This window comes from Anabas testudineus, chromosome 8 (genome assembly GCF_900324465.2).
Source record: "Anabas testudineus chromosome 8, fAnaTes1.2, whole genome shotgun sequence".
Lineage (NCBI taxonomy): Eukaryota > Metazoa > Chordata > Actinopteri > Anabantiformes > Anabantidae > Anabas > Anabas testudineus.
In genome coordinates this window covers 21,534,549-21,557,302 of record NC_046617.1, presented here as the reverse complement: position 1 = coordinate 21,557,302, position 22,754 = coordinate 21,534,549, and the positions used below count along the sequence as shown (strand labels likewise).

The following is a 22,754-nucleotide window of genomic DNA, read 5'->3' as shown; positions in this document are numbered from 1 at the left end:
TTCCATGAGTTGTTGTTCTGCAGAATAAATTCACACTAGTGATAGTAAAGAATCGCAACATGTGGAGAGCACAAAAACCAAATCATTCTCCCTGATGCTTGTTCGCAGCTGTTGATGTTGTCACTGTGTGTTTTCTCTGGTTAGGTGCTGACTTGGCTGTTTGGTGAGATTTCACTGTGAATCGCTGCTGCTCATTTGACAAGTTGGTTAAATTTCAAAGCACATGAGCAGAGCTGTGGTAAACCAGGAATCAGAGGAACCCAGCGGCAACGGTAAACTTCCTGCTCTGAGGACATGACTTTTCTAACACTGGTTCCTGTCTCTCTGCAGTGTGGGTTCTTTGTGCATCAGACAGCGTGGAGAACCGTGGTGCTTCACCAGGGGAGAATTAGGCGTAGAGACGAGCAGCAGCAGTACATGGACTCTGATGGTTTCCTGATCCAGGAGCCGGTCTCCTCATCCAGAAACAGGAAGTCACCAAAACACTGGGTCACTTCCTGGACTGAGAATGTCTGAGAGACTATATCCATGAAAACACTTCCTGAACCAGACCAGACCATTAGTGACTGAACAAAACCAGGACTGATCAACCCGACCAAAGCTAGACAAATCTCCAACTAAACCAGATGAGACTGACACACTGCCCACCAGTGTGTGTGTGTGTGTGTGTGTGTGACCTGTTTACATTCATTGGAGTGTGAATCACAGCACGGACATATGAGGATTTCTACCTACATGTGATTGAAATATTTGCCTTTTGTGAATTAGAGTTGGTGATTTTTGTGTATGAGGATTATTTAGTGTGAATTAAAGATCAAATATAATGAAATGATTAGAAATTTATGGACAAACTGGAACAACCTCCTCGTTTTGTCAGTGTTGGCGTCCTCTGTTCTGCTGATCATGGATGTCTTTTAAGAGCTGAGCTGCACCACAGCAAATAAGACCTAAGAGTTGTGTCTTTACCAGTGTTTTCAACATTTGTCTTAGCTTGGGAACCTTTTTCTGTGTGATTTTGGGATCAGATGGGATTGTAGACCTGAATCGGGGTGCTCAGATAGAAAGCGGATGTTGAGTTTCCTTTCAGAGCAGCCTGGAAGCCAGTACAGACAAATGAACACTGGGGTGACGTGTGTCCTCGTTGAACAGAAAGGAGATGCTGCTGCAGTTTGGATCATCTGGAGATGTTTGATTATGCAGTTAGTTGTCTGTCAGTAGGACACCGCATTAGTCGAAATGAGAGATGATGGGTTTCTGCAAAAGGAGTTGTGTAGCATCTTCAGAGAGGTCTGGTCTGGTCCAGCTGATGTTGTAGGGGGTGAATCTGCTGCCTGAGAGGTGGAGGAGATCAGACCCCAGAGTGGATGGTCTGGCTGGGAAGACCAGATGAGAACTTATGACTTGGAGACACTGACCTGAAGATGCATTTTTTTCCTAGAGGAGATGCCCGAGAAACAGGCAGAAAGACACTGGAGTCTGTTGGAAATGACAGGAAGAGCTGTGTGTCATCAGCATAGTGATGTCCGGAAAACATGAATGATAGAATTAATCAAAGGTTCATTAAAGAGTGAAGCATTAGCATCAACTTGCACAAATGCGTCATGAGGGATTTTATGTCCTTCCATTGTTTTTTTTTATAAGCTGTCTCACCACGTTTAAAATGATTGTTTCCCCCGACTGGTTTCTCAGACTGGCAGAGCTTCGGATGAAAGCGTCTGATAAATGACTAAATGTAAATGTAAAGGGATACTCGCCCCTGCCAAGGCAGGCTGGACCAGACAGTTAGAACCTAGGCCAGCCGAGGAGATGCCCAATTCAGAGAGACGACAGGATCTGGACCTGCATTTTGTCCATAGTTACATTTAACTGCTGACAGGACTCCTCTGCTCCACACAAGATCAGTTTGTCTCTGTGGATTTTTAATCTAAGCAGGTTTTTTTTTTTATTTGTGCACTTTTTACAGAGACTACAAGAGAATGTTTTAATTACATGCAGCTGAAAACAATGGGTCAAACTTTACTCCTCATTTAGGATGTAGGATGAGGAATTTTTAGCCATTTTGGAGTCAGGTACCAGTTTTCTCTACTACATTCATGGACCTAAAACAGGACGAAACGAGACTGTAGAAATTTAAATGTATAATTTCATGATCCATGCCAACAACAAGCCTTCATACAAACAGCTTTTTATAACTGCAAAGGCTGTTCCGACTAAATGAGATTAAACATGAAGGAATTCAAAAAACAACAGAAGTAGGTGAAGAAGATTCATATCTAAAGGGCTGAAACAAAAAGGAAACCTTCTCCTTTAGGGACCAAACACAGCAGCAGCGTCGACATGTTCACTCTGATGTTGTTATGTTTAAATGCTGCCTTCAAGGGCTGCTCGTACTAGGCGAGTGCTTTCAGGCACTGTGGGATTCTGCAACAAAAATTCAGTTTGGTGTCAAATCTTCAACCAAAGTTTTCGTTGTTGTGTTCTTTTACTTATTTTTGTAGGTGTTTAATATAACTGTGATCTTTGTGACAGCAGCTTCCTGTTCAGATTATGTGAATATGTGAGTAGTCTGTTTCACTGTGATGTCAGTTTTCCTGTATGTTGACGATATTAAAGTATTTTTTTGATAATTCATGGGTCAGTACTTCACAGTCTGTCTGTAAATCACAGCTGTTGTTTCACTACATCAGATGCTCACTTACACCTGTGTTGTTGGAACGAACAGGTTGTACGTGAAGACCTGAGTTTACGATGCTGGATGTAGACTTCTTTCTTGTTGGGTCTAAACGTTTCACTACTCATCCAAGTAGCTTCATCAGTCTGAAGATACTTGGTTAGAGACATTCATTTATGCCATGACTCAACTTCCAGGGAACTTCACCTGGACGACTGAGAATCTTCACTGACTTCTGTGTTGGATCTATGCAGGGGTTGCACCTCACGTCTGACCATAGGTAAAGGCTGGAACATACTGTAGACTGTTAAATTGGATCAGCTCCTTCTTCACTACAACAGTTTGATATAGTTATTTTCTTTCTTTTCCCTCTTTTACTTTGTTAGTACAAATCATTAGTTTTCTATTAGTTGTCTTCACTAATCAAAAGTCCACATATTCGTTTTTTCTCAGTGTAGATTAACAACCTTGTATCCTCAGAAGTATAACTGGCACCAACGTTCTGCGTCACAATGTGCAAAATAGAGGTCACTTTTTGGAAACGCAGATCAACTTTGCCTGCAGTCAGGTGAGTCATTTTCCACCTGAACAGAAGAAAGAGAGCGGAACAGTATCTGTCAATCTGAAAGCTGACCGAATATCTGAGACACTAACAAACTGTTGTGTTGAAGTAGCTTCTTACTTTGTGATACTGAGCATGTTGCACCCAGATGTACCAGGCTGCTGTTCCTGATACTGATATAGGGAATATATAGGGTGTTGCTGCAGTGTTTCTACTTATCTCACATCAGACTTGCAAAGAGAGGGTGGGTGGGGGAGGCACATGCTCAAAGAAGCATTTTAGCAAGATGGTAAATAAGGTGGTACATTTAAAACACAACTTTATATTTTAATGTATTGATAAGTTGAAATAATATCAGTACTCAATAAGAAACTCAGATCTTTTGTCTTGGATCAGTCATTGGGGTGGAAGAGGTAAAACCTGACCCCTGCACTATTATTATTATTATTATTATTATGTGGATGTGACTGCAACCCGTGTTACATTCATTTATATTCACAAATACCTTCTGGTTTGTGTATCTGAGTCTGTGGTTATATTCGAGGTGTGGTTTGTCAGCTTTTCACAAACACATTACAAAGCATTGAGGTTTAGCTCTTACATGCAGTAGTCTCTTTGTCTTTGATTTTGATTTTTGGGGCAGTTTGGGGATCAATGGGGGAAAACAGGGAGATGAAGATGAAGAGGGAAAACCCACAGAAGGTCATCCTGAATCAAAAAGCTGAAACACAAGAAGAAGAAAACTTCAATTAACAAAAATCATACTTTCCATTTCCTCCTCTAAACATAGCTGATGTGGATTTAACTTTACACAAAGCAGGGGACAGAGCGTGACTAGCATCTCAAAATGACATAGGTAGTAATGTGGATTGGGAAGACCAGGAGTTAATGAAATTACCTGTAAATGTGACCTAGTAAAGTACAGCCCTCTAATGACTAAATAATTACCCACTTGTTCCACAGTTTAAACAAGATAAGTTCAATTAGTGTAAAACAAGTTAGAATTTTCAATATAATTATTAGGTAATTTGCTAAAAATTGTAATGAAATTCTGAGTAAGTAAGTACATTTTATTTTTTATTTTTACATTTATAGCAAAGTTATTTAAAGTGCTGAACAGAGTAAAAATAACTAAATTAAACCACACCACTAACACATTAGTCATTTGGCAGTTAATCCAAAGCGACATATTATTTTTTGAAAAATAAAGTGATTCAGGCTCTCAGTGAGTTCAACAAAGAAAAGGAAGATGTTACCTGGAAGGTGATTCTTCAGCAGATAGTCACAGCTTCCACAAATTTCAACAATTTTAACTGTCATTGTGTTTCTCTCATTCAATTTTCAATTCAATTTTATTTGTATAGCGCCAATTTACAACAGATGTTATCTCAAGGCACTTTACAGTGTAAGGTTTAAGACCTTACAGAAAATATTTATACAAAAAATTATAGAGAAAACCCAACAATCCCATTTGAGCAAGCTTCTCTGTCATAGTTACAGTTATAGTCCTACTGCATGTTGGTTCAAAGACCAAACACAGTTTCTAAACAAAGCAAGTATCTGGCACAACTCCATCTGCCAGACTGCATTGATGAGAGTTATTATTAGTCTTACAGTCTGTCACAAGTCTGAAGACAGACTCTATTACCAGAGACAGGAACTAGTTTTAAATGTTTATTTAAATAAGAGTGCAAGGGAAGAAACGATGAGTTCTGTAGGGCACTCGTCAAGAGGAGATGGTGCAGTGTAAGTGTGGAGGTCTGGGTGTGAACAGGAAGTAGTTGCTGACAGGAAGAGGTGGTATGACGTCACAGCCAAGATGGCCGACAAACGGAGAGCACATGGAGCAGACAGAGGCAGGTGGAGACAGTGAGTACTGGGAACGGAGGCTGGCAACAGTGGAGTGCGTCCAGGACAGCAATGCGAGTTTGCAGAAGCACGATGGGAAAACAGTCTAAATCCAAATCCAAATTATGAGGATGAAACGATTATGACGAGAACGATCTCCACCAAAACAGAATTAAAACTCAATGTTTAATGGCAATGGCATATGATGATGAGCAAGTCAAATAATTTTTTTTCATGAAAAACTTCACATTTCCCCAGCTGGAGGAGTTCAGTCAATGCTGCTTAAACTGCAAACATGATGGGTTAGTCTTTCTTGTCTGTTCTTAAGATGTGTTGATAGTAAGAAATGGTCGAAATGGTCTAGTCAGTGGTGGTGTGGGAAACCCCCACCCAGTGGACCGAAGCTCAGATCCTGCTCCCACAAACAATAATTGTTTTATATGGTGTTCACACCACAAGTGAAGAGAAGTCATTGAATTTGAATTTAAATGTAGATGAAGAGTCATTAACAACATGTGTGCAACACATGCAAGTCTTGAATCATTATGAACTAGCTGGGTATGAATGAGCCTGACCTGAAGTAAAATAAGCATTTCAGCCTCATGAATATTAATTTGAACATTCAATTCAATTCAATTTTATTTGTATAGCACTAAATCCCAACAGAAGTCATCTCAAGGTACTTTACAGTATTTAAGGTTTACAAAAATAACTGGATACAGAATTCTATAGAAAACCCAACAACCCCACTGAGGAGCACCAGGAGACAGTGGAGAGGAAGAAACCTCCAGCAGAACCAGGATCAGGGTGGGCGGCCATCTGCCCCGACCAGTTGGGGTGAGTGGAAATAGGAGAGAGAAAAGAACAGCAGGCACAAAAACAAGAACAACAAGCAGTAAAAACACTGGACAGGTTGGTAGGACCAGTAACTGGACTCTGGAGATACACAGCTCCAAGGAGGAGGATACCTGCAGAGGAGAACAAAGAGAGGGAGAACTTCCACTTTCCATCTGGATTTGAAACTAAAATCATCACAGTGGCCGTTCTCTTGAAAAAGGACATCTTTCATGTTTAATCACGAATGCTGTGCAGACTAACTGAAACAGGGACGTGAAATCTCCTGTAACAACATTCTCTAGTAAGTCGTGCAGATGTCAGTCAACTGATGCTGTGGGAAACTCATACCAGTGGGTTGAGGTCAGAATCAGAAAGTCCTGTAATGTCAACATACTGCACTTTACAGCCTGATTTCAACAATGAGATGGACACAGAGAAGCACATAAAGTCAGAGCAAATTCAGTTTCCAACATGCTTCCTGCAGAAGTCGATATGTGAGCTTGTCCTCTGTGGATGAGTGTGCACCAATCAAAACAGTCTGTGTTCATCCTCACGAGCCCCGTTCCCATCAGCATAGTTTCTTTCTACACTGTTGTTGGTTTTTATGTTGTTTTAGGCTTTTATACAGTTATATTCTGTAAGGTCTTAAACCTTACACTGTACCAAAACTGAGAAAATGATTATGTATGAATTGAGTTAATTCTGTTATTAATTTAATTTCAACTTGAGTGTTTTACAAACAGCACACATCATTACTGTCAGCTCCATGTCCACAGAGAAGTCAGTTTTCTTCAGCACCACCTGCTTCCTCACAGCTTTATCTGGTTGATTAACCACAAAGTCTCTTTAACACTTGTTGAAACAATGAAACGTCATTAGTCACAGACTTTTATGAACATTGAATTGTGCAGATTCAATTCAATTCAATTCAGTTTTATTTGTAGAGCGCTTTTTACAAATGACATTGTCGCAAAGCAGCTTTACACAAGTAAAGCTGCTTTTTAAGTTAATGTGGAGTCCAGTTAGTTTTTGCAGGTAGACTTGTTCCAGTCCTGGACTATCAAGCATTGAGTCAAGACCTCCGAGAAACAGCTGCTGACGTCCGCCGAGGCCAAGACCGACTTCATAGTAGTGTGTGACCAACTCCAGTCTCCAAACGCATCCCATAGGGCAAACGGTGGATCCAGGCGACGAGATCTCCAGCCAGAAGTTGGGCAAAGGGTGGAATGACGTGTAGCTCGACAGAGAGACAGGAAGAGAGAAAAGAGAGAGGGAGAGAAAGAGAAGAGGAGAGATGGCAGTTAGTTGTATTCACAGTCAGATAAAGTTTGAGATGAATGTATATGTAGAATAGTGCAGCAGGGACTCCGGCAGGACTAATTATGACAGCCTAACTAAAAGGGTGGGTTCAGAAGGAAACACAGACATGAGGGCTCACTGGGATGTAGAGCAACCGAACACTTCACCATCAACAAACCTGAGTGATCAGTGAGAGTTGGGAAGACAGTATCTAAACATACCAGTGCACCATAATGCTCTATGTCCATGAGTCCTTCCCAAATCTATTTACACAAATGCTTGACTAAATAAATGGGTTTTCAGCCTAGACTTAAACACTGAGACTGTGTCTGAGTCCCGAACGCTATTTGGAAGGCTATTCCATAACTTTGAGGCTTTGTAAGAAAAGGCTCTGCCCCCAGCTGTAGTTTTTATGATACGAGGTACTGACAGGCAGCCAGCATCCTTTGATCAAAGTAGGCGTGGTGGATCACAAGACACTAGCAGTTCACTTAGATACTGTGGCGTGAGACCATTTAATGCTTTAAATGTCAAAAGTTGTATTTTAAAATCAATGCGAAATTTCACGGGGAGCCAATGAAGTGTAGATAAGATAGGCGAGATGTGATCGTATCTTCTTGTTCTAGTGAGGACTCTCGCTGCTGCATTCTGAACTAACTGAAGCTTATTTATGCACCTGGTTGAACAGCCAGACAGTAAGGCATTACAGTAGTCCAACCTAGAGGTGATGACAGCATGGACTAATTTTTCTGTGTAGTTTAGTGACAAAATATTCCTTATTTTGGCAATATTTCTGAAGTGAAAGAAAGCTGTCCTGGTGTATTATCTACATGAGCTTCAAATGAAAGACTGGAATCTAGAATCACACCATGGTCTTTTACTGTTGCACTAGATGTAACAGAAAGGTCATCTAGAGTTACGGCGTGATCTAACATCTTGCTTCTAGCTGCAGATGATCCTATAACTAGTACTTCTGTCTTATCAGGATTTAGCAGAAGGAAGTTAATTAGCATCCAGTCTCTTATGTCCTTTACACATTGCTCAACATTAATAAGCTGTTTGATCTCATCTGGTTTTGATGAAACATATAACTGTGTGTCGTCAGCATAACAATGAAAGTTAATACCATGCTTACGGATAATGTTGCCCAGAGAAAGCATGGAGAGGGAAAAAAGCAGTGGGCCAGGGAACAACTCACACACAAAGGGCAGCTTTGGCCACACGTGTCTACATACGTAGCTGTAAGTGTTATTTTAATGGTGTTAAAATGATGAAGTATGAAATCACCCAACACGAGGCATACAGTGAGGGAAAAAATTATTTGAACCCCAGCTGATTTTGTAAGTTTGCCCACTAACAAAGAAATGATCAGGCTATAATTTCAATGGTAGGTTTATTTGAACAGTGAGACACAACAATGACAAAAAAAAATCCAGAAAAATGCGTTTCAAAAAGAGTTATAAATTAATTTGCATTTCCATGAAGGAAATAAGTATTTGATCCCCTATCCGTCAGCAAGATCTCTAGCTCCCAGGTGGATCTTATACAGGTAACGAGCTGACATTGGCAGCCCTCTCAGCTCGTTACCTGTATAAAAGAGACCTGTCCACAGAAGCAATCAATCAATCCAGATTCCAAACTCGTCACCATGGCCAAGACCAAAGAGCTTTCCAAGGATGTCAGGGACAAGATTGTGGACCTACACAAGGCTGGAATGGGCTACAAGACCATCGCCAAGCAGCTGGGTGAGAAGGTGACAACAGTTGGTGCAATTATTCACAAATGGAAGAAACATAAATTAACTGCCAATCTCCCTTGGTCTGGAGCTCCATGCAAGATCTCACCTCGTGGAGTTTCAATGATAATGAGAACGGTGAGGAATCAGCCAAGAACCACTCGGGAGGAACTTGTCAATGATCTCAAGGCAGCTGGGACCATAGTCACCAAAAAAACAGTTGGTAACACACTACGCCGTGAAGGACTGAAATCCTGCTGTGCCCGCAAGGTCCCCCTGCTCAAGAAAGCCCATCTACAGGCCCGTTTGAAGTTTGCCACTGAACATCTGACTGATTCAGGGGAAGACTGGGTGAAAGTGTTGTGGTCAGATAAGACCAAAATCGAGCTCTTTGGCATCAACTCAACTCGCTGTGTTTGGAGGAGGAGGAAGGCTGCCTATGACTCCAAAAACACCATCCCCACTGTCAAATATGGAGGTGGAAACATTATGCTTTGGGGGTGTTTTTCTGCCAAGGGGACAGGACAATTGCACCGCATCAAAGGGAGGATGGATGGGGCCATGTACCGTCAAATGTTGGGTGAGAACCTCCTTCCCTCAGTCAGGGCATTGAAAAGGGTCGTGGTTGGGTACTCCAGCATGACAATGATCCAAAACACACGGCTAAGGCAACAAATCACTGACTCAAGAAGAAGCATATTAAGGTCATGGAGTGGCCTAGTCAGTCTCCAGACCTTAATCCCATAGAAAATCTGTGGAGGGAGCTGAAGGTTCGAGTTGCCAAACATTGGAGAGGATCTGCAAAGAGGAGTGGGCCAAAATCCCCCCTGAGATGTGTGCAAACCTTGTGGCCAACTACAAGAAACGGCTGACCTCTGTGATTGCCAACAAAGGTTTTGCCACCAAGTACTAAAGCAGGGATCAAATACTTATTTCCTTCGTGGAAATGCAAATTAATTTATAACTCTTTTTGAAACGCATTTTTCTGGATTTTTTTTGTCATTGTTGTGTCTCACTGTTCAAATACACCTACCATTGAAATTATAGACTGATCATTTCTTTGTTAGTGGGCAAACTTACAAAATCAGCTGGGGTTCAAATAATTTTTTCCCTCACTGTATATCAGGTCATTACCAATCACTCACTATAAGATGGAATCTCATCTTTTTTGAGGCGGGTGGATCCTGGGTTAGGGTTAAATCCCACTATTTGTAGACGACTGCTCTACCTCCTGAGCCACAGCCACCCCAATGTAGAAGAGAGGAGATCACATTCCAATATCCCACATACTGTATGTTCAGAGTTGCAGTTCATGTGTGAAAGCAGCTTCAGAGACATGCTAGAGAGAGACATCTCCACTGATTTTAATCTCTGTTAGGATGCTAACGGGGAATCCCATCATGTATTCAAGCTTTGAGCTAATAGGCTACTTTTTAGCACATCATGACTTGCATGAGGGCATTGCATTGGCATTTGACCAGGAACAGTCTTACTGTTGTAGATATTTAACTTGGGTCATTTCTTAAAAAATCTTAAAATGTCCTATTATTTCCTTTTTTAATTTACAAATTAAAATTGATAGTTGATCATTTTAAGGAGTCTGAAATTGACACACAGACACCCTAAAAAGGGTCTAGAAGCCTGAAGTAAGATAATTTCCAACCCTGGCAAGTCAGAGCAATAAAGCCCTCTACCTGCAGACACAGGAGAAGTTTCTCTACTGAAATGAACTGTACATTTGACTCAAACCAGACGTCACACCCTGCCTTTACTCAGCTGTTAGAGTCCTCTCAATAATTTCCGCACATTACACACGACTTCCTTTAAAGTGTGAAGCAGCTAAAGTCAGCACCACCAAGTCTGAGTCCATGGTTCTTTACTAGAAAATGGCAGAACGCTCCTTTCAAAATATTTTTCTTTGTCAAAAAAGAATTCTTCAGAAACTAGAAAAACAGAAAACTTCAGTAAATGTGTTTGTTCAATAAAATAAAATAGATTGTGTTCAATAAAAAGGGAACAGGAACAGTTTAGAATGGGATTCAGAATATAACATAATATGACAGACTTATATAGAAAACCCAACAACCCCACTGAGCAGCAACAGGAGACAGTGGAAAAAAAGAAACCTCATCATGACCTAGGATCATCCTGAGTCTAAAATCCAGTGACACAGTTGTTGTTGGTCTGGACACTTAACTAGAAGAATCCACAGTCTTTGCAGTGTAGATACTGTTAGCGTATCAGTAAGAGTACCATCACTGTAAAATCAATTTATTTAATAAACTAAACAGGAATATCAAACTGTGACACTGATCAGTCCGGCTGATGGCTCCCATCATGCACCAGCGTCCTATCCATAATCCTCTGGGTGTTTATGTTACAGTTAAATCACACTCTTCATTAATACCCTCGTCTTCATCAGCTGGAAACTCGCTCCAGGAGAATTCATTCACCTGAAACACACACAGATGGTGTGTATTTTTACTACACACTAGAAGCACGTTACTACTACATTACTAGTACAGCTGACAGCAGATGAGTTTACCTGGATGACTCCTTCTGTGTGTTCAGGTAAAAACTGATCTGGGGTCTGTTTCAGCTCCACCATCACCTTTTCATTTCCTACAGAGAAACATTAGAAATATTTTTTATCACAAACACATGGACGGAGAAAATAAAATAAAATAGAATAATAATATAATAATATAAAAAGAAAATTCTTGTATGTGTCTTTGTACACAGCTTCTAAAATATTTTCTGATTCCTCTGTTCTCAGTGTCACAACCTTTCTAGACACGTGGAGATAGTACTACCTAGTAGTATGAGCAGTACTGTAGTGAAGGCCTGAACCAGAGCTTTCTCTCTGACCACCTTCTGTAGTTTACAGCGCTTCTGCAGCAGAACATCTGGACCTGCACAGACAGACGTACACGTCGATAGTTACGGGCGTAAAGGTTCAGGATCATCCTGAACCCATTAAAACTCAAACTGAGGTCCCAGAATCCTGTTTGTTCACAGGTAAGTCTGCAGGTATAAACTGACTAATCACAATAAACTAACTTCCTCATGTTTGTAGTCGTTCTAATAAACTGATTATTATTAATATAATATTATTCTAATATTTATGGTTCCCACAATGTTGCCTTTAATTAACATGAGAAAACTAATCCACAGGACCAGCCAACAACCAGCCGTCCTCACCTGTGCAGGTGAAGCTGTCCTCCACCACCGCTGCTCCTCTGGTCGTCTGCCCATGATAGGGGAAGGAGAGCTGCAGAAGACACCCGAACCTTAGAGTCATCCTCCTACCTCCTCCAGCCTCTTCATCCTCACCTCCTACTCCTACTTCTACTTCTTCTTCTTCATTGGTCAGCTCCTTCAGCTGAGGAGGACAGACAGACAGGAAGTCACTTGCTGTCACACTATCTGGTTACTAGTGCTGCTATGGAAAACTTTGAGTTTGAAAAAGTAAATATGAATATGGTGGATTATTCAGAACAAAACATGCACTGGGAAAACACAACTGACTTATTTATTTTTTCTAACCCTAATCCTAACCCTTAGTTATGATGTTCATTACCGTGAGGATGTCTGACGTCCAGCCGTTGAATCCCAGGCAGTGATTGGCCAACTCCAGGCAGTGGGTGTGGCTAAGCGGTCTGCTTGGAGACAGGAAGTGAGGAGTCTGTTTGGAGCTGAGCCTCACCTGCACACATACACACAGGTAAGTTGCAGGTGAAAGAACAGATGAAAAAAGCAAACGAGAGAAAACAGCTGCGGTAACAAACTAAAACGTGGTGCTGATTCTACAGCTCCGAGGTTCGTTTCTCTGCTGCTTCAAAGATTCAAACTTACAGTTTCACAGAGGGGGACCAGAGCCTCACAGGTAAAGACTGAGTGGATGCTGCCACCTTCTGACCAACAGCACAAACTGCAGCTACTGAGCACAGATCAATACCTGATTAAATGTGATTTACTGCAGCTTTTCATGTCCTGTTTCACCTTCACAATAAAAACCTGTTTGAGAGAGAACATGTTTTCTGATCCGCTGATTGTTGTAAAAGGGTTTGGACCTGCCAGTTTAAGCTCTAACGATGTTTAAAAGATATTTTTTAGAAGATCAAACTATTTTAACAATTGATTCATTGTTGACTTTTCAAACAGTTGCTGGTTAAAATTTTAATGACAAAGTAAAGTTCAGTGTCTCGCTCAAGGACATTTCAACATGTGGCCGGGAGGAGCCAGGAATCGAGCCACTGACTCTGCAGTTTCTGGACAACTACCACACTGACTGATCTCCAGCTGTGATGAATCCACTAACTAAGAGACTAGTAGTTAGCTGCAGCCTTGAAGTAAAAATAAAAGCCAACAAGTTTCCCTGATGTTATAAACGAAAGCAGCAGAAGAAGAAGACCATGCACCTTGAGCGGGGAGCTCTGGAACAGTGAGCATCCATCAGTGAGTCGTTGAGCCTTCAAGGCCTGAGCAGCAGAGTAAAACTTGATGAGGGCGAAGAATCCAGGCGGGTGGAGCGGGGCGTTGGGACTCACCTTGACCAGGTAAAGAGGGCCAAAAGAGGAGAAGACCCCCACCAACCTGACCTGGAACAGATTTAGGGTCAGGTTCAGGTTCACGTGTCACTGTGCCATCCAACATGCTGAATATCAGCTGTGAGTGATAAAGGGCTATTCTGCATTTTAATCATGTTCTATAATCCAGTTACATCCGCAACATATTTTGAAATGGCAGAAATAATGACCGGCATGTTTTCATCCGCTGGATTTGTTGAAAAAATCCTGACCATCAAACTAACAAGGCAGAAACTGTTTTCTAACAGAGTCAGAGACCAGCAGCAATGCACCATGAACTCTGAACATTTCCAACTTTGACCTGCACCTTCCAATGTCAGTTACAGTGGACTGAAAGACAGGGTTAAATGGACGGCTTTTTGAATGGAGTTTGGAATGAGTTTCTCTCTGCACGTCAATAATGTGCCTGACACGTTTCAATACATCCAATTTCCAGTCTAGGCTAAACGGGGCTGAGGTCCGACACTCAGACCAGGTCTCCGGTGGACTCACATAGATCTGAGGCTCAGTGAACGATGGTTGGATGTCCCACACAAACAGTGTCTTATTGTTCTCCACAGGAACCACAAACTCCAGGATGTCCACCTCCATCTCACCTGCTTGGACAGAACCGGATCAGAAAAAGACATTTACTGAATCGATTGTTTATCTGTTCCCTGAGACACAGTCGAAACAAAAGATCATTTGAAAACTTGAATGTTTAACAGTGATTAGTCAAGTGATTTAATGTAACTCACAACCAACCCCAAGAGTTATGATTGAAAGTGTTTTAGAGACATTTAAAATTAAACATAGTCTAAAGTTGTATTCTGTGAAGAAACGCTGTCCTGTGTGGACACAGCTACTGTCTGGCAGCGTTAAAGTGACAGATTTCTGAACGGAGTTCGGCAGGGCGTCATGTTCCCACAGAATCGAACATTCACCGTAAGTTCCAATCCAGTCACCGTAAGTTTGTCCGTTAACCGGCGGCTGCACGAGTCTCCGGTTGTTTTAAAGTCGGTAAAGTTGATAAAGTTGATAAAGTTGATTTTTCACCACCGTCAGTTTCCCGTTTCAGCCAAACAAACCGGAATTCCCGCGCATCTGCTGAGGGGAGGAACCTCATATGGCAACCAATGAGAACAAAGCGTTAAAATGACGACATCTCCAACAGACCAATCAGGGAGTCCTCAAAGTTTCAGTTCATTTCAGTTTTTTATAAAATTACGTTTCTAAATAATAAATTTATTATTTAACAGCTTTAAATAACTTTACTATTATTTTTTTATTCACCAGAGAGAAATACGAAAATAATATTCGTCAAAAAGTGTATTATTAAAGACCATTAATATTATCATTGTTGTTTGTGATAGTATGACGTAGTAAAGTCTAGTCCACATTTGTTCCACGTGTGTCTCTTAAATGAAAAGTGCAATATATTTCTGTTTCAGTTTAGATTTGTTTGTTTTCTGGATTATTAAGAAAAAAGCTATGTAAAAATCCTACATGTTCAGTTTAATACATGAACAGATTCAAAGAAAAAAAAACTTCAACAACCAGATTTTTTAACAGTTACTGACAAAAATCAACAACATTCACAAACGGAACCTTTAGAAATAAAAAACTAGAAACACAGCAGAGAAATGACACTTTTTATGAGGAGAAAATATTTATTTCACACTTGTCCCATAAACTTCAAACAACATGTCAAAGGTAAAAAATCTGGTATCTGAAATCTGAGAACTAGATCCTGTAGATACTTTTACTACTTTTAGTACTAGTAAACTACTTTGAGTTCTAGTACTAAAGTAGCCATATAAATGTAGTAGAGTAAAAGTAATCTAAAATTGAAGGTTTACAATAAAGTGCAAGTAAATCTTTACTTTATTATTATAATTATTATTAAGTACAGTACTTGAGTAAATCACTGCATGTGACTGGCTAACTGATAACTCAATGATTGGTCTTTTTTCTTATTACGCTGATCATTATTTCTCTTTGTAAACTCTCTGATGATCTCACTGCTAATTTGTTCAGTGATCTCATTCTGACATTTTTGTTGATGACATCATCATACTGCTGCTGTTGTTGCTGTATTGCTGTGTTTTTGGTTTGTTTCTTTGTTCCAGCTTCGCTGTGATTTTGATTTTCCTTTGTATCACATTTACAGCATTTTCTTTATCTAGTCTAGTTAGATTCTAGTTTGCCTGCCTTTTGCAGTGTTTCGTAGTTTGTTTCTCCTTTTGAGGTTTTTGTTTGTCCTTTATTTTTGTTTCATTATATAATGGCTGTTCTGCATTTTCTGTTATCATATCTGTTAATAAATCTTTTGTGGGAACTGTCACTCCGCATTTTGTTGTCCGCATTTGTGAAGAAACAACCTTTATATCGGTGTAGGAAGTAGCATGATTCTACTGTACTGTACTGAGATACCGTTTCCAGGTACTTGCACTTCTACCGCAGTACATCAATCAGACAGTTACAGTACAAATCAGATTGTTTAAACAGAGAATTTGCCCTATAATAAATGACAACAGTAAAACGTCCAACAGTAGAAAAGAAAGAGAAATTAAGTGTTGGCACATTTTTATTTTCAGTAATGACACGGTGCAGAAAAAGTACTGTTGTTTTTGATGCTTTAAATGTTTGTATGTGAGTATTTGTACAACATGTCCATGTCCTGCAGTAACACTGCCAGTACCTGGCGATGTGGAAAGTGAAAACACTCTAAGACTTTTGGTCTCCGCTCAGTTTTCTCTTTCCTGTTTGGAATAATAAAAGTGTGAGTTCACACCAGCAGCATGTTGGAGACACTGACACACATCTTCATCTTCATCTTCATCATGATCACCTGTACCACCCTGCTCTTTGTCCTCTGTAGCGTCCTCACTCCTGCTCTCTGTTGCAATTGGCTCAAGCACTATCATCACCATAGCAACAACTCCCTGACCCTCATCCGCCTCATGGTGAGTACATCAAATGGACATCGCTCCAGGTGCTGGAGGAGCTTCCACAGATTCTGGGGTCCTGAACAGGGATTAGACAAAGTGGTTTGGGTGTGAGAGCATTTTAGGAGAAGGAAGCGTTACAGTATATAATATAGTGTGTGTGTGTGTGTGTGTGTGTGTGTGTGTGTGTGTGTGTGTGTGTGTGTGTGTGTGTGTGTATACTGCTCAAAAGTTTGGGATCACTTCGATATTTTATTGTTTTCCAAAGAAACAAACATGAAATTAGTCTGAATAGGAAATATAGCAAAAGAACAGGACATGCTGATGTTATCAGAGGCAGAAACAATGATTTGACAAAAATAATAAATCTGATCTTCAAACTTTTCCTTCATCAAACAAACAAACAAACAAACAAACAAACGTCTACTGCAGCAGTCACAGTCTGGCACACCTCAGACATTCTAGCTGATAGCTTTCCTTCCTCGAGATCCTTCGACTCTATGATTTTACCACCTCCAAAGCACCCAGACCATCACGCTGCCTCCACCTTGCTTGACTAAAGGTGTTAAGCTCTGTTCTAGCATAATTTGTTCTGCGTCTCACAGATGTTCTTCTGTTGGATCCGAAGACCTCAAAGTTGAACTCTTCTGTCCACAACACCTTCTTCCAGTGTTCCAGTCTCCAATGTCTGTGCTCTTTTGCCCATCTCAGTCTTCAGCATCCTGAAGTCTCCTCTTCACTGTTGATGCTGACTCTGGTGTTTGACGGGTACTGTTTACTGAAGCTGCCAGTTGAGGACCTGTGAGGCGTCTTTGTCTTCTTGCACATTTGTGCATCAGGGCCTAAAGAATGCCATGGTTCCTTATTTTCTCCATTAGAAGAACAGTTCTCAGCCGAGCAACACAATTGCAAAAGGGTTTTTTCTCCTAATCAATCAGCCTTATAAAATGACTACCTTGAATTATGTTTACAGTACTGTGGTGGTTTGGTCAGTGGAAATGTAAGGAAATGAAGTGGCCTCTTTCTGTTTCAGGGGGGTCCACTGATGGACGTCATGAGTCCAGTTCCCTTTCCGTACAAATTCTACAAAGACATACGAAACACCAATGAGGTAATCAATCACTTAATTAATCAATCAGTCAATATGATAATATTGTATTTGTGTTACTGATGTTTGTATGTTATTTTCCACGTTACTTTGACAGGCTTTATGACATGTTTACATGCAAACATATAAACAACAGCTCTGTCGGCCAATCAGAGAGCTGCAATTCACACCTGTCTCTCTCTGTCCAGGTGAAGACCCAGCTGGTTTTTGTCAGAGACAGTCTGAAGCACATCTTTGAACTTTATCATCGTGGCAACTTGTCCTCTGTTGCCTGGGACACTAACCATACCCATCCCTTCCTGCAGAGCATCCACAGACAGACAGACGAACTCAGTCAGTGTGTAAGTAAACACATCACACTTCAACTGCTCTTGGTGTTTTCACTTCAGCTCCCACTGTAACTGCTTCAGTGGCTGCGCATGAGCTGACACCACTACCAGCTGTGGCTGGCTGTGCCTTCTGGACAGGTGTGGTCCAAAATGCCTTATTTCAAGGAAAAGTACTGGAACCCTTATTCAGTCTGACCAGAAACCAAAAAAAAAGAAAATTTAGAAAAAGTCACAAAGAAGTGTTGCAGAGAAGATTTGTTGATTGTTTCAGACAAATCAACTCCTTTCACCTCTCACTTTAAATAACAGAGCAGAAATCTGGAAATCTGGGAGTCGTGTCATCCCTCTCTTTATACAGGGGGAGGAGGTGGAGGTCGTATCCGAGTACAAATACCTGGGAGTGTACTTGGACAGCAAACTGGACTGGACTAAGAACTCAGCAGCACTGCTCAGAGTCAGATGTACTTTCTGAGGAGACTCGGGTCCTTTAACGTCTGCAGCACCATGCTGCTGGACAATCCCTCCCACCCACTACACAGTGTGTTGGCTGGACAGAGGAACACATTCAGCCAAAGACTTATTAACATTAAGTCCACAGAGAACCACAGGGGATCCTTTCTACCTGAGACCATCAATCCTTACAATTCCTCCCCCCTCTGTAAGGGGTGGGGGAACTGACAATTGATGTCTTATAATTGATGTCATTTCACATAAGTATTGACCCGTTTCCATTCATCTCACATATGAGAACAACTGTAATGAGGCAAAACTATTTCCCTGTGGGATTAATAAAGTTTGTTTTAATCTTTTGAACCGTTGAATCTTGAATAAAACCACAAATACTTACTCTAGTATTTCTGCAGGTATCTCATACCCAACGAGCAGATCGCAGACTAAGAAAATACTACAGGAGACTGGCCAAAAAAACTCTGTACCACACTGTAAGTACAAGTATTGTACTGTTGTACTAACTTCAGTACTGTATGTACAGGGATGTAGTAATAACTCCAGTATTGTTTGTACAGGGGTGGAGTTCTGGGTCCTGGGAGCTGATCAGGAAGGAAACTAAGCGACACCTGGACCATTTGGACCTGCTGGTGGTCTAGATCAGGGGGCGCTCTGAACCAGCTCCACAGCAATGACACAACGTCTTTATTTTTGTATTTATGTATTCAGAACTTTTCTATTTATGTATTTATTGATGGAAATATGAAATTTGCTGTATTGACTGATTTTAATTCAATTCAATTCAATTTTATTTGTATAGCGCTTTTAACAATTGTCAATGTCGTAAAGCAGCTTTACACAAGCAAAGAAACTATGGAAGTTTACATGAACAGTGAATGTGTATGAATCAATAATAATCAGATTGTCCCTGATGAGCAAGCCAAGGCCAATTTCACGCTGATTCGCCGCAAATTCACTTGTCTCCTCCTTACTTGAACAGTAAGAATCAGTCAGTCATGAGAGTCAGATGTTGCAGATTATGATTTGTTCGTAACTGTCAGTAAAAGCAGCACTGAGTCGTCCTCCCCGGCTCAGTAAGAGAGCCCAACAGTAAATGAACACAGGGAGAGAGAACAGAATTAAATGAGAAGTAAAACATTATTTTATGTTTTGTTTTTGTTCTGAAGCTGAAATAAATGTGACCACAGCTCTGATGAAGCTGATGCTCAGGCCTCATCCTCTGTTCTGCTCGGAACCTGGATCCAGGTGATCTTTAGAACGCAGGTCACTGACAGGTCTCAACTAATATAAGTCTTAAGTCCACACCTGTAAAAATAATGATTTGTGACTGGATTTTTAAGTTTGAATGGGACAGGGCTACAAATTCTACCTCAATTCACTTATGAAGAATATTTAGCAAAGAACCTGAGAGCCTGAGTGCACACAGGGCAGGAGACCTGTATCGACTGATGGGTGGTCGATGAGATTTTAGAGAGACCTGTGTCTCTAATCAATGATCAATTATTTAACTTAGAAAACAATTAGTCGTTTCCCAAGAAGCAGGAGTAAGTGAAAGGAAACATGACTCTTTTTTTGTGTTGCAGCATCAAACTGTGAAGTTGAAGTGACATTCAGACCATGTGCTTTCTGTCAGACTTTATTGTGTTTCTGTTCTACAGATGTTCACCGACACTCAACACATGACTGAACTGACAGAACTAACAGTGATAAGGTGCCTACAGAGAGAGAAGCTGAAGGAAAAGTAACATGATCGACTAGACTCATCTCTTAAACCAGAGCTACTGGGGAAACTGGGATTAATGGTGCTTGAGGAGAGGAAAGGTCTGAGTTTCTTTCCTTCAGGTGTTGCACACTTGAACCTTGAGGACAGGTTGGTAACTGTCAGACATGGTGGCTCTGACGGTGACAACTCCGCCTTTGTGAGTCAGACTGGGCCCTTTAGCTTTGCCTCGGACAAACCCTCTCTCGGTATAATTGTACATCTCTTCAAACAGATGTTTCCCACACTGCTTGTCCAGCCCAAACACTCCCACGGCGTACCAGTTAGAGTAGAAGTTGAAGTCATACGGAACAGAGAACATCACAGCGATTCTTCCCTCAGATTTGTCTGCTGACTCGTTGTGGAGGTCGTAAGTGAAGACTCCAACAGATCCACAGGCTGTGTGAGGAGTCTTGATGAACAGAGCGCTGCCAGATTCAGAGGGACTCAGACTTGGTGGCAAAGGTTTGTCGCACCTTCCGCTGATGGTGTGCACACTGAAAAAAGAAAGATCTAATGGAAACGACACAAGGAACGTCACGCCACATTTCACTGCTGGTGCACAGCGAGCTAGCTGTAGTGAGCCCTGCATGTAGCAGCCAATTGGCCGTTATGAGGGTTTTGGTGACAGGTTGGTCTAAAGTCTCCATCAGTGAGTTAGATCGACAAGGACTTGGTCTGTAAAAGAAGATCAGCAGCTTCCTGTCTTTATTTTGACTGTTACACAGAATGAATCAGCTGAGAAAGTGGAGAGTCAAAACTCTTAGCGTCTTCTCTGACTCTCTCTTTTGTATCTGTGTTTTATTGTCTCTTTATGTTCAGAGTTTACCTTTGTCTGAATTTATATTTCTATGCTGCTTTGCTCTAAAGTTTCAGTTGTTGTGAATACAACTCTCATTTTTATGCTCTGGTCCTTCATACCTCTATCTTGCCAAACATGTTTTTGGGTTTGTTGTTTTTCCTGTGAAGTACCACAGGAAGCCAACGCCTCGGCAGGAGGTGCACAGACTCCGCTGTTATTTCCTCTCTCACAGAGCAGAGACTAATCTGGCCCCTCACAACACTCTACCATCATACTGAGGCTCTAGTATTCAGACTGCTCCATGTCCAATAAACAGGAAACTGCTGTAATGATGCATTGAACGAACAATATGTCTTTGATTTATAGTGTAAATGTACTGTTGAGTGGCACCTTCGTTTTTTTAAGTAATTTTACATTTATCAGTCTGTGGAAACTATCCTCCATGTTAGTTTCACTACTCCGCTGCCCTGAACAGTCTTGTTAGATGAGTTGTGTGTAGATGAACTACATACCTTCCTTTCCCCAAAACCTGGGTCATAACCACTATTTCTAACTCCCAGCTAAGCTCACCTAATGTGTCTGTTAAATCATATAAATGTGAGTAATTGGTTGAAATAGGCTCATAATAAAAATGTAACATGAGCTGAATGGAAACATCAGAATGTAGATATTAGTATATGAAATTATTCTTTAGCCTAGCAGCTCAAAGAAGGGAAATGGAAAATAGAACAAGCACTCACTGAGGGTTACACAGGGTGTACACAGAGCATTTATTCTGAAGCTCAACAGTGCACTGACGATGCGTTGGGATTGACATGGTGTCTTCAACCTGGACAGAGAAATTAAAATGTCAGAAAACATACAGAGAACATATTTAAGGTTAAAGAAGGAAACCGTAATGACTGGTCACAGATCATCGGATGGTTCATCAGAGTGCTTTTGAATGAGCTGCAGCCTTGAGACAGTTCTAGTTGTTCAGCAGAAAGATCATCACAGTCCTGTCTGATGTAGAACAGTGACGTTTAAGTACAAGTACCTCAACAGGGTCTCTAAGTGCAACGTCTTAACTTTCATTTTAAGGGTCAGACTATCTGCAGCTCTAATGATTCTCATGTTTCTGCTTTTCAGAAATACTGAGACATGTTTTTACCAAGAAGTTAAGACTGGGAAGCTTCTCCAGTGAGCTTCTCCTTCTGAACATTTACTACACTGAAAATCTGTAAAAATCTATTGAAAGACTTCTTAAAACACAGCTGTAATCAGCTGTTCACCACTAAACAGTAAGAAACAAACGTGTTCGACTCACAGCAGCCGAGATGAAGTCAGGCGTCAGATGGTTCTGTCCAGCTGTGGCGCAGACTGGTGCCGATTACCTTTCGGCTCATGTTATGTAAGGGGGCGTGACACACAGAGGAAATCTCTGGAGCTGCAAATGATCCCTTCAACAAAGGTTATAGTAGCAATAATCTGAGACACACCAGTGTCAGTGTTCTTGACCAGTTCTGGCAGATTCTAATAATAATACTAATAATTCTAATAAATAAAAATTCTTACTCATAAGAATTGGATGAAATATATATTTTTTTTTTTACATTTTTCAACTTTCTCTCACTGTCACTCAAACAAATCTGAAAATGAAAGTGAATGATTTTTGTTACCGATGTTCAGGTAAAAGAAACAGAAGCATACCAGAAGATTCAATTCAAGATTCAAAAAACTTTATTAATCCCAGAGGGAAATCGTTTTGCCTTGTTACAGTTTCTCTCAACTCAGCCAGAAAGAAAATGAACCAGAACCAGTTGGTTACTGGTTTCTGGTTA

General features: G+C 40.9%; 4 protein-coding genes across 8 annotated transcripts in view; 2 read left to right on the top strand and 2 right to left on the bottom strand.

The window, feature by feature from the left end:
- The window catches only part of LOC113152946 (integrin alpha-3-like), a 32,714-nt gene extending 32,272 nt beyond the window's left edge, over positions 1 to 442 (top strand). Inside the window, exon 29 of the mRNA XM_026346491.1 lies at positions 331 to 442. The gene's annotated coding sequence lies outside the window, so the exon portion shown is untranslated. The remainder of the gene's footprint in view (positions 1 to 330) is intronic.
- A 9,625-nt stretch (positions 443 to 10,067) lies between these two features.
- Positions 10,068 to 14,621, bottom strand: rdm1 (RAD52 motif containing 1). Of its 5 annotated transcripts, none has more exons than XM_026346549.1 (8): positions 14,486 to 14,621; positions 14,034 to 14,137; positions 13,374 to 13,553; positions 12,533 to 12,658; positions 12,154 to 12,334; positions 11,766 to 11,864; positions 11,498 to 11,574; positions 10,068 to 11,405 (listed from the first exon to the last, which is right to left on the bottom strand). In XM_026346549.1, exons 2-8 carry the CDS (start codon positions 14,130 to 14,132, stop codon positions 11,325 to 11,327), a joined length of 843 nt encoding a protein of 280 aa, XP_026202334.1. In that variant the 5' UTR covers positions 14,133 to 14,137; positions 14,486 to 14,621; the 3' UTR covers positions 10,068 to 11,324. The 5 variants fall into 5 exon arrangements, with proteins under 5 accessions (XP_026202334.1, XP_026202333.1, XP_026202332.1 ...); XM_026346548.1 differs by having other exon boundaries at positions 14,034 to 14,140; positions 14,465 to 14,614; XM_026346547.1 differs by having other exon boundaries at positions 14,465 to 14,614.
- Positions 14,622 to 15,673: 1,052 nt separating this feature from the next.
- ifnphi1 (interferon phi 1) lies at positions 15,674 to 19,209 on the top strand. The gene is made up of 5 exons (XM_033326097.1): positions 15,674 to 16,486; positions 17,502 to 17,579; positions 17,765 to 17,973; positions 18,769 to 18,793; positions 18,883 to 19,209. The coding sequence occupies exons 1-5, from the start codon at positions 16,322 to 16,324 to the stop codon at positions 19,009 to 19,011; spliced, it is 606 nt and encodes a 201-aa protein (XP_033181988.1). The 5' UTR covers positions 15,674 to 16,321; the 3' UTR covers positions 19,012 to 19,209.
- Positions 19,210 to 19,993: 784 nt separating this feature from the next.
- On the bottom strand, positions 19,994 to 22,320 carry LOC113153106 (bryoporin-like). The gene is made up of 3 exons (XM_026346575.1): positions 22,241 to 22,320; positions 21,675 to 21,763; positions 19,994 to 20,629 (listed from the first exon to the last, which is right to left on the bottom strand). The coding sequence occupies exons 2-3, from the start codon at positions 21,749 to 21,751 to the stop codon at positions 20,212 to 20,214; spliced, it is 495 nt and encodes a 164-aa protein (XP_026202360.1). The 5' UTR covers positions 21,752 to 21,763; positions 22,241 to 22,320; the 3' UTR covers positions 19,994 to 20,211.
- Between the last annotated feature and the right edge of the window lie 434 nt (positions 22,321 to 22,754).

What these genes read in the sequence shown, in the direction of transcription:
- rdm1 (XM_026346549.1), bottom strand. Translation starts at nt 14,132, where the DNA reads ATGGAGGTGGACATCCTGGAGTTTGTGGTTCCTGTGGAGAACAATAAG. An exon ending in TCACTGAGCCTCAGATCTAT is followed by an intron (nt 13,554 to 14,033) that starts GTGAGTCCACCG and finishes AATCTGTTCCAG; the next exon opens with GTCAGGTTGGTGGGGGTCTT. An exon ending in ACACAGAAGGAGTCATCCAG is followed by an intron (nt 11,406 to 11,497) that starts GTAAACTCATCT and finishes TGTGTGTTTCAG; the next exon opens with GTGAATGAATTCTCCTGGAG.
- LOC113153106 (XM_026346575.1), bottom strand. Translation starts at nt 21,751, where the DNA reads ATGTCAATCCCAACGCATCGTCAGTGCACTGTTGAGCTTCAGAATAAA. An exon ending in TACACCCTGTGTAACCCTCA is followed by an intron (nt 20,630 to 21,674) that starts GTGAGTGCTTGT and finishes TTCTTTTTTCAG; the next exon opens with TGTGCACACCATCAGCGGAA.
- ifnphi1 (XM_033326097.1), top strand. Translation starts at nt 16,322, where the DNA reads ATGTTGGAGACACTGACACACATCTTCATCTTCATCTTCATCATGATC. An exon ending in ACATACGAAACACCAATGAG is followed by an intron (nt 17,580 to 17,764) that starts GTAATCAATCAC and finishes CTCTCTGTCCAG; the next exon opens with GTGAAGACCCAGCTGGTTTT. An exon ending in TTTTCACTTCAGCTCCCACT is followed by an intron (nt 17,974 to 18,768) that starts GTAACTGCTTCA and finishes GTATTTCTGCAG; the next exon opens with GTATCTCATACCCAACGAGC.